We start from the raw sequence: 10,964 nt of genomic DNA, 5'->3' as shown, positions 1-10,964 counted from the left end.
GATTCAAATTCCGCCTTGGTCTTGCTAATAGTATGATAATTTTCCCCCACATTAATCCCTCCAAGAGGTAGGTAGGTAGGGGTGGGTGGATGGGTGGGTATGTGTTGTGTTCAGTGCCAGAGACAGCAATATAGTGCTCTGTTTCCAAAAGCAGCAGAGTGTCCGGGGGCCCCTTATAGACTAACAGACATATTGGAGCACAAGCTTTCGTGGGTGAATACGGGACTCTTTGCCGCTTTTACAGATCCAGACTAACACGGCTACCCCTCCGATACCTGTTTCCAAAAGGCACCTACTGAGTTTCCAGGGTCCAGGGCTGGGGGAATGCAAGCCCACCCCTATCTAAAGGCCCCTCCCCCAGCCTAAAGCGAGGAGCCACTGGACGCAGGACTCAAGTCTGTTGCCAAAGGAGGCAGGGGAGCGCAAAGCTGGCCCTGAGGCGTACTGGTAGGAGGAGTGGGGAAAGTGCTTTAATTAGGGCTGTGGCCTTCCGAAGGGGGTTACTTGCCTAACTTGCTCTGAAAATAGTTAAGCACCCACCGTAGCGCCTAGAATTTAGAAGTCGGGTCAGTCCTTACTCATAAGCCTTGCGTACGCTAGGAAAACGATCCCTTGCTGATAAAGGGGTGTCCGCAACAGATGCCGCTGAACTGGTGCTGGCCACTTTACCCGAAAGCGCAGAAGAGAACAAAACTGTGTTCAGCACCATTTCCGCCACCCTGGTTAAACCCAGGTAACCGATCCAAAAGAAGTACTCGTGGCACCTTAGAGACTAACCAATTTATTTGAGCATAAGCTTTCGTGAGCTACAGCTCACTTCATTGAATGCATCCGATGAAGTGAGCTGTAGCTCACGAAAGCTCATGCTCAAATAAATTGGTTAGTCTCTAAGGTGCCACCAGTCCTCCCTTTCTTGTTGCGACTACAGACTAACACGGCTGCTACTCTGAAACCTGTAACCGATTCAGCCGCTCCTGAATGAGGGACTCCCCGGCTTTGGAACCTTCCCCGGGCCGCGGGGGCCAGCCCAAGCCGGCTAGGGCCCCCCCCCCGCGGCGGCCACCCAGGCGAACGGCCCGGCTCCCCGCCCCCACTTCCCTGCCGTGCGAGCCGAGCGCCCGCCCCAGCGTGGCGGAAGGGGGCCGGGCTGCGCTGCGCTCACCGCCCGGCTGCTGGGGAAGGAGCCGCCTCTCCGAGCGCTGCCCGGTCTGTCCCTGCCGCTCGGCTCGGCCCCGCACCATGGAGGCTTTCTGCGGCTCCCGCTTTTGGGTAAGCGGCGGCGCCCCGCGGGCCGGGGCATCCCCCGGCGGGAGCAGCGCCCGGGTCCCGTCCCCGCCAGCAAGGGGTAGGGGCGCTGCCGTCCCAGGCGAGCTGCCCCGGAGACAGACAGAGCCCCCTCCGCCGGCTCATCGGCTCCCTCCCAGCCGGTCAAGGGGGACGTACTGATGGGCGGCGGCGGGGGGGGGGGGAGCTCAAGGGGGATGAACCCCCTGCTAGGGCGCTCGGGGTGGGGGGCGAGCCCCACCGCTTGGGGGTTTGGCAGCGGTGGGGGCGGGAGAGCGCCCCTGAAAACAGCTCCTGGGAGCAAGGAGCAGTCCGGCCCCTGGAGATGCGCTGGAGGCCCCCCGTGGGCTCTGTCGCAGCGATGGAGGGGATTTGCCATGTGTCTTGGGCTTAAAGCAGGAGTTTTCGACCTTTTTTTTTTTTTTTTTTTTCCTTGCCTTCTTCCCCTTTTCTCAATTGCAGGCCCCTAAAGCATTTCGAATGGGGGCGCAGACCCCGCTGAAAATTTTAGATAGAGTCTGCGGCCCCTTCCGGGGGTCCCCAGACCGCAGGTTGAAAACTACTGCTTGAAAAGAACCCAGAAAGTCTGGGACCCTGGAGGAGAGGCGGCTCCCAGGCTGGTGTCCGCTCACCGCTATAGGCTGGTAGGGGTGCAGAGCGGTATAAGGAGGGGTTTAAAGACCCCCCCGTTGGCACCATAGAGCTTTTCCAGCCTGCTGTGTTGACTTCAGAGCAGTCCCAATGAGGCTGGGGAGGTTTGGTCCACGTGGGTGGCTGAGAGAGCAGGCCTACTCCCAGCCCTGTCACTAGCCTGCTGGGTGACCTGGGGCGAGTCACCTCATTGGTTCAGTTTCCTCATCTTGAATGATTTTTAATGTACTTAAACCCCATTGAGATCTGATGAAAAGGACTCTATGGAAGCTGGGTGTTGTTGTTTTTTGAGACCCTGAGATGGAAAGTGCTGTAGAAGTGCCCTCACTTACAGCTGTCCTGAGTCTATTGATTTCTGCAGAGATTAAGCTTCCATTCTTCTATAAAATTATTTCTAGCCCTTATGGTTGAGAAGATCACAATCAAAATGCCAGCTACTGCTGTGTTATTCTCCTCAGTCTGCAGACAGTACCTCAGGTACTGTCATTCAGAGTCCAGCCAACATCGCTCAAAGGATCAAGAACCGTATCAGTTTCATACTGTTGCTGTTAGTGGAAGTTTTGAGCAGCTGCAGAGGCAGGCAAGGGGGGAGATGGTAGAAGAGCGGAGACTTGTCCCCCTTGTAGCAGCTGAGTAGCACTGGGCGAGGATCATAGAAGCAACCTTTCCTTTCTTGCAGCAGCCAGGAGGCTGTGGAGTAGGGAAAGAAATAGAAATCACCTTCTCCTTCCGAGCAACTAGGGGGGAAACTACACATTTATCAAAGACATAATAGCTAGAAGATAATACAAAAGATGGAGTCCCCAGGCAGGGTCAAGGAGCAACACCCTGGTGGTGGTCCTTTGGCACAACGCTCTGGGCTTGTCACCAGGGCATGCCCCTGGTTTTTGCAGGTGGGACACCTTACTCCCCAGTCTCATCTTTCATATCACCTCTGGCTTGCAAGGCTACTCGTCTTGCTACTGGGTGTCTGGGGAGTGTTTCAAACTCTGACCATATTAAGCCTGCTAGAGTGTTAATTGTGGGATGTGTTGTCATTACTGTAAGGTGTTTTGAAATTTAAAAGCCCTGTCTAAATGCTAAGTGTTATTAATAAAATGTACTCTTCAGTGTTTCCCCAAACTGTAGTAACAGCTGTTAATAAACCTCAGAGCTCTAGGTCTCAGTCCTGTGACCTGATCCACACAGGCAAACCCAAACTTCACATGGAGCTCAATGAAGTCGCTGCCACGCAAGTGTGTGTGACAGATTTGGAGCTGCTCTGTAATAATTTATGAATACTCCATGAGGACCTGGTTATGAGGTTGTTTACTGTATGAATTATGTTGGTTTAGTTTAATAAGAGGGCTACTGAGAGAAAAACAAGCAGGAAGGACAAAGAATGGATTAAGATTAGAGTGGGTAAAATAAATGATTTTTTGGTTTGGTGGCAGTTCCAAAAATATTTGAAGTCCATTTCAGGGTGGGGAGTTGAACCTGGGTGTCCCATGCCCCAGGTGAGGGCCTGAAACACTGGGCTAAAGGTTAAAAGGAGAGGGACAGTAGCACCATTACAAACATTGTCTCTGCCTTCTAGTTGGTTTGTGAAAGGCCGAAAGTATTTGTATTAAATACGGGAAAAGGTTTGGGTTGACTGAAACTGCATTTTTCATCCAATAAATTATTCATCTGAAAAATTCCACCCAGCTCTACTCAAGCTAAGCTGCTTTCCAGAAAAAATTGAGGGCTGTTACAGGACAATGGCAGAGCCCTGGTCTCTGAGGACTCTGGCTTCACCTCCTGCTGAGCCTGCAGGAGTGGTTTTAACCAGAAGGGCCAAAGCCCAGGAATGCAGAAGAACAAAATAATCTTGCGACTTTAAAATGGGACACTCTCTTAAGAGAGGAGGGAGTTGTTCAGAGCGGTTAGGCTGCGATAACAGGCACCTGTGGGGGCTCTCTGAAGAATTTAGGCATGGAGATTACCATCAGGTAATGGTAAGACAGACACGCACAGAGACTGTTTTAAAATCTTTTTTTCTCTAAAAGCTTTGTTCCTGCTGTAAAATAGACAATACCTTGGTTTTAAGAAGGCTGTCTGGTCAGTATATTCACCGTTGGTCACAGGCTCCAGAAGGGAAAAGCCACGGGTATCAGAAGCTGTCGGACCTGCTGGGTAAACTCAGTTGTTGCACAAGATGCTGCAGCCCAGTGTAAGAGTGGGAGAATTCCAGTTTGGGAGAGGTAAAGCCACAAGACCTAAAGCCTGTGGGGTACAGTGAGAGAGACCACAGCGTGGAGAGAGGTATGGCTAGCCTGGAACTTTGACAGCATGTCCATTGCTATTTCAATGGGGATGGACGTAAGTGCTTTGCTGAACTGTGGCCCTAGTCTGTTATTGTAGAACAGTAAAGTATTTATTTCATTAATGTGCATACAATAGCAAGGATAAGATTTTTCAAACCCGCCTAAGGGCTTGTCTACATGCAGCAGCGATGCTCACTCCAGGGTGTGATTTCTAAAGTACACTAACTGGTCCATGTAGACCCTACTGATGCACATTAAAAGTTCCCCAGTGCACTTTAACATGGAAATTACACTCCTGTAATGTGCATTGCTGTTCCGTGTGGACATGCCCTCAGCCCTAATTTCAAAAGTGACTTGTGCATTTAAGGGCCTAAGGATAGATTTGTACGGGTATTTAGGAGTCTAAAGATGCAGACAGGTACCTTGGCCCAGATTTTTAAAGGTATTCAGGCTTTGCTGTGCTTAGCATTGCAATGCTTACATTTCATTTTAAAAAGGGATTTAGGCACTTATGATCGACAATCCCATTTTGGCTCCTAAATGTCTAAATCCCTTTTGAAAGAGATTTAGACTCCTAAATCAGTTAGGCTTTGCAATTCTGAGTGCACCAATGCCTAAATACATTTAAAAATCTGGGGCCGAGTGGAATTCTCAAAAGTACTTAAGCACCTAACCTCTCCAAAATCAGTGGAATTTAGGTGCTTTTGAAAATCTCAGTAAGTGCCTATTTGTGCTGTCAGGCACATAAATATCTTTAAAATCTGCCCCAAGTCGCTTTGAAACTGAGATTTATATGCTTTTGTCTGTGTTCAGTTCACTATCAAATATATCATTTCTCGATATGGGGGATTATGTCTTGCTAGTAACAGAGAATACCTGTTCAATCAAGATTTCCACTTACTACTAGTGTAATCCCTTATAAACAAGTACAAGTGAAAACAGTATAATATGTCTTGGCAGTTATTCACCACACAGATCAAAATGTTGATTACATATAAAAGAAATATTCTCTTGTTTAACAATTCCTGGGAGAACATTGGTCCACAGCACTAAACTGCAGTAGCAATATTTTTTAACAAAACAGTGCGGGGAGGGGGGCGCGCAATATTTACGTGTAAAATGTACCGGCAATGATGCAGGTTGTAGGTGTGGTGTTAATACTTTATGCAGTACTGTTACACATAAGTGTACTCACAAGTACGGGAGCTGGGGTAGAAGTTCTATAATCACATGGAGTTTTGCTTTTGAGAGTAGTTAACTATTTCAAGAGTAACTATTGGAGCTGCTTACCTAGGGATGTGATGGATTCTTTATTACCTGTAATCCTTAAATTACGATCTGGATGTCTTCTGAAAGATGCTGTGTGCAGCTCAACAACGTGTCTGGTTTGATGCATGAATTATTGGGTGGAATTCTCTGATCTGGGTTATGCAAGAGATCAGATTTGAGGAATGCGCTGGTCCGTTCTGGCCTTAAAATCTGTGAATCTTTTCTAATTAATTAGGATTATTTTCCTGACTCTGTCACATTGTTTTGTCTGTCAGTCAGATTTCTATTTTGTTTGGTTGGCACACATCTTTGACGATTATGGCCCTGATCCTCGGCTGTCCTGCAGTTGCTTTATGATGAACCTAGCACAAAGTGCCATAACGCCAGCCATACAGAGATCATCCAGTGGTGCAGAGTTCCTTTGACACATCTCTTCTGGGCAGCAAGAGGGGTTATGGTTAGGGATCCCCTAGCATAAGATAGAGCAGTCTTCCAGTTGCTCTTGCATACACTGGGGGAGTGGACTGGTGCACAGCCAGATCCAGACTAGGGGGGGTGGGTATGCATATGAGATTCAAAGCCATCATTGTTCTCCTCCTTGAGTTGTGTGCTCATTTAGATCTAGCATGACCAGGTTAGCAGAAATCATGCGATAACAATGTTGGGTAAGATTTTCAAAAGCATCTAAGGGCTTTAGAAGTACAAGTCCCATTCACTAAGAGTAGAGTTCTTAAAAGCACCTAAAGGACATAGCTGCCCCATTCTCATTGAAAGCCCGTGGGATTTAGGAGCCTAAATCCCCTGAGTGTTTTTGAAAATTTTACCCTAGATCCCTGAGGAGCTTCTGAAAATCTCCCTCGGTGTTTTTACATTTCTGTTACAACCGTTTCCTTATCTGTCTTCCTGAATTTCAGTGACAACAATCGTGGATTTCCACTTCCAATCTTGATTTAAGGACTTCACATGATGGAGAATCCACAACATCCCTTGATAAGCTGTTCCAGTGGTTAATTATCCTCACTATTAAGACCTTGTGTTCATGTGATTATTTTTTTGTACCGTACTTGAGTCTCTTATCTTTACTGAGGCCTCGGATTGCTTCTGTAATACAAATACATCATAATCAATCCCTGTCTCTGTTCAGTGTGTCTGCCCAGGCAAGGACGGTCTTTATATCTGTGGAGTTTGTATTGAACCAATGGCATTGTCTTTCGTAAGGAAGTTTATAGTAGTGTGGTGCTTTAATGGTTGGCAGTATTTTCCAGGTCAGCAGGAGTTGCATACAACTAACGAAGAGCCGAACTTGTCCCTGTTGTGTTAGTGGCACAGGCTGGGACGGGCATGTTACATTGACGCTTCAGCGTATAACTGTAGATTTTGATTTGATTTGAATCTATTAAGTCCTCTATGTTCCTGATCTTGGCCCATGGTAGAGAGCATCTCCTATGGCAGTCCCTCTACTTCAGCTCTGCGTAAGCCAGGTATTTTTGGAGGAAAGCCTTCAACTCTGTAACTCATGGTCCTCAGTTAGTCAGGTTTTGGACCTGCATACTCAGGAGTCGGCAGTGGGCTTTTTGGCTCAGGATCAGCTCAAAGCAGATGCTCATTCTGACATTACGAGCTATGTAACCAGCTTTTGTGGATAATGAGATGAAACCTAGTGGATGAGGCTGCTTTTAGGTGCCTGTGATCATTTCTTTCAGAGAGACCCCACAGGGGGACGGTGATCATCGCCTACCCTTCCTAAGGGCTCTTGGACATACCTCCCTGTTGGTTGGTCATGACTTACTGGTTTGACTGAGTTGAACCTTCAGAGCACAAGAGGCCTTCCGTTTATTCAAGCATAGGCTTGAGGGTCAGTGGAGTGATGGAGTCCTTGCTGATGGGTGGGCCGCCGAGGGTGTTTCAAGAAGTGTGGGGAGAGCTGTCCAGGGATGCTGCCCATCACAGACAGTGAGTTGCTTCTTATAATTCGTTCTTAGCTGAGGAAAGATGGTCCAGTGGTTAGAGTACCAACCTGGGCTTTGGAAAGCTGAGTTCAATTCCCTGTGCGAGTTTGGATAAGTCACTTTGTCTTTCTGTGCCTCCTATCCCCATTTCACGACAAGGATGTTGTGAGGCACTCAGATATTATGGCATTGGGGGGCCATATAAGTACCTAAAATAGATAGAATGTAATTGCACCAGGAGACTGGAGGAGAAGCTGCCTGTTTTTATAAATAAATAGATAGGCAAATGATGTGTTTCAAATGAGAGAACAACTAATTAGTCATTTTGGAGATCAGATTAGGGCTTATTCCTCTCTCTTGATACCCTTGTTTAACCCACGATTCTCTGCTCCCAGATTAATCTGTGCCTTGACATTTGACACATGCCTCATTTTTCCCATCCCACTTGAAGCTAATCTTATTTTATCCAGGGACTCTGATGCAATTTCAAGAAAGACATAACCAGTGGCAATGCTGAATTCATGTGAAAATGAGCAAGATGTCTGTGCTTGTCTTTAGCATAGCTCCAGGCACCAGAATGGAAGCTTTCCATGATCTGCAGGCTGGCATGATATCCCTTCTTTCTGAGTCAGGCATGCTGTGTAACTGGGCAGAGTTGGGTCAAGTGACTTTCATTCATTTTGTCATTCCAGAAACAAACCTAATGGGTCATTTTGCACAAAACATCCCTCTCAAATGTGAGTAATTTCCCCTCTTAGCCACTTATGTGTTACATTTAACCTCGTTTTCAGTTCAAAACAATGCAGGGGGCTGTGAGGGGGAGGAAGTGGGCTATTTCAAGAACGGGGTGAGTCTTTTTGTACTGGCAGAGTCAGCGCCGATATAGTTCAATACATCTATAGTCAGTTTATTTTAAACAAATAAAAATTCAATGTAAAAGTCCCTGGTGGAAAAGTTTTTTTATTTAAAGCCCAAATAAAGTTGTGAAGTTTCAAGTTATCCCATTGCACTTTTACTGTAACATTAGTTCCAACAGGTGGAGTCTAGTGGCTAACGCAGGACAACTTTTAGGGACAGACTTCTACTGTGATGTTGGCTAGACTGCATGGTCTCTGCACTTCAGTTACCCCATGTATCAAATAGGACATCAGAGAGGTGTTTAATGTTTATAAAGCAGCTTAAGATCCTTGTATCCCCATGTTTACTATGTCAACAAAGATGACAAAAGGAGATTTCATTTATCTAAAAGTGGATGCTATTAGTAAAGAATCACCGTAAACTATATTATTGTGGCTTATTTTATGCAGGAGATCAAACTACATGATCATAATAGTTTCTTCAGGCCTTGGAATCTATTATATTTTGCTTCCCTAAAAGGATAGTTGTGTTCTCAATATCCTGAACACAACTAATGCCAATTAAGCACTCCGATAATATAATGATGAGCATAGTATAAATGCACCATTAGATCTAGAATGACTTGCACCCATCAGCATCCTCCTATGTGCAGTCAAGAGAGTGGACTGATGTGTATTTTCACATCTGTAGAAGAAGAGATTCAGAAGTAAAATGTAGCACAGAGAAATGTTCCAGTGTATGAGAATTTGTGACACTCCCTGGTTGACTGTGGCAGTTAATAGACCCCATGAAGACGACACTTCATTATAATGTAGGGTTTTTGTTTTTTTAAATCATGACAAGGATAATTTTGCTCTGGTATTGCTGTTCGTATTTTGTAAGGAAAAACACCACCTCCGGGTCTGGTTAAACTGAGAAATGTGTGGGCATCAATTTGGCACCATCTTTGAAAATGTCACAATTCTTAGTGCAAGAGAACAGAGCCCATTCTAGTCTAACTTTTACCACCCATCCCTTACTGCTGTACGGCCTAGGGCCATCTTGAGTGCCAGGCTGTGGTAAAAGGAATGAGCAAGGGTATAAGCAGGAGCAGAGGAGAGATTCTAGGATGCTGTTCAGTGTTCAAGCATAAGAAGAGGGAACCAAGACAGTGCAGCATTCAGGCTTTGTTCCTTTCTCCTCAAACACTGTACTCTCCCATCAGACACATCCTGAAAGGAAAATTCCTAAATACTATAGTACCTCCTACTGGGAAGCCATCTAATCATAGCAGATATGATGCTACTCGCGGGGGGGGTGGGGAGGAGCAGGAGAGGGATATCAGGTAGCTTATTCCCTTGAAGGCTCTTACAATGAATTGAGGACGGTTGACCTAATTGTCCCCCCGCCCCAAAAAATCTTCTTGGGGAAATGTTAATAGTACAAGAAGCCCCACCGGACACCTAAAGAGGGAAATGGAGATTCTGGAAACAGGGGGTCTATGTGAGGGAGGGTCTACGTGGAGAGAGTAATGGTCCCAGGCCTATCTGACTTTTCTCTGAGATTTAAAGGCAATCAGGGAAGTTGACTTGCACAGTGAAATTCAAAGCCCAGGTGAATTTCTTCAGGTTTTGACATGAAGTTTTATCCAACTCTAGCTATGACCTTTTCAGCTTAAGCAATGCTGAGAATGTATGTAAACACCCAACCGTCTGAAAGATATGAATTCCATAAATTTTCTCTCCTATGGAAACAATATCTGAGATGAAACCATGAATCACTTGAGAAGTGGGTGTACAGAGCAATTGATTACTTTCTCATTACATGGCCACAGAGAAGAGTATAAAACAGGGGTTCTCAAACTGGGGTCGGGACCACTGAAGTGGTCCCGAGGTTATTACATGGGGGGTCACGAGCTGTCAATCTCTACCCCAAACCCCGCTTTGCCTCCAGCATTTATAATGGTGTTAAATATATAAAAAAGTGTTTTTAATTTATAAGGGTGGGTCGCACTCAAAGGCTTGCTGTGTGAAAGGGGTCGCCAGTACAAAAATTTGAGACTTCTCTCTTTTTCCCATTTGCTATTCATGTGATGTATTAAAATTCAATCAAAAGACCTCAGTGTTTAAAAACTTAAATAAATTCCCCTGGGCAGTCTGTGAAAGAGGGATCTTTAATTTCTCAATACAGTAAAGCTGAGTTTTACTCATGGCTATAAATCTGTCCCCTCCTAGCTTGATATTATAGCTGTCCAGGGTGGGCCTATGTCCAATTACACTTTACTTGGCTGAGCTAAAGGAAACAGCAGCAGTCACAGCTGCCAGACATCTTTATAGTTATCTTTTTTTTTTTTAATGAATGTCATGGCCTTGATCCTGCAGCAAGGACCATATGGGCAGACACCTGACCCCTCACTGATCTCATTGAAGGATCAGAGCTGAGGTCAACTTAACAAGATTCATGCCATTTTCAGCCATTTCAAATGCTAGTGAATATATACCCGATAGCATTTTTATTAGAATTGGTTGGAACAGGGGAAAAACTGTTTACATGATTTTTTTTCAAATGTTGAAGTCATTTTTGTTTCAAAAAGTAATGTTTTTTTTTCATTTTTTCCAAAATTTTTGCAAAATCTTTTTTCAAAAATAAAAAATGGAAACTTCTGAAATTAAAAATGTCTACTTGTTTC

At 45.5% G+C, this 10,964-nt stretch overlaps 1 protein-coding gene across 3 annotated transcripts in view; it reads left to right on the top strand.

The window, feature by feature from the left end:
• The first annotated feature begins 1,147 nt into the window (after positions 1-1,147).
• The window catches only part of ABCC3 (ATP binding cassette subfamily C member 3), an 80,233-nt gene continuing 70,416 nt past the window's right edge, over positions 1,148-10,964 (top strand). For all 3 annotated transcript variants that reach the window (XM_077833842.1, XM_077833843.1, XM_077833841.1), the window contains exon 1: positions 1,148-1,269. In XM_077833842.1, coding sequence (XP_077689968.1) covers positions 1,240-1,269 — 30 coding nt within the window. In that variant the 5' untranslated portion in view covers positions 1,148-1,239. The remainder of the gene's footprint in view (positions 1,270-10,964) is intronic.

The sequence above is a fragment of the Eretmochelys imbricata genome, chromosome 14 (genome assembly GCF_965152235.1).
Source record: "Eretmochelys imbricata isolate rEreImb1 chromosome 14, rEreImb1.hap1, whole genome shotgun sequence".
Taxonomy (NCBI): Eukaryota; Metazoa; Chordata; order Testudines; family Cheloniidae; genus Eretmochelys; species Eretmochelys imbricata.
This window is presented reverse-complemented; position numbering and strand designations above follow the sequence as displayed.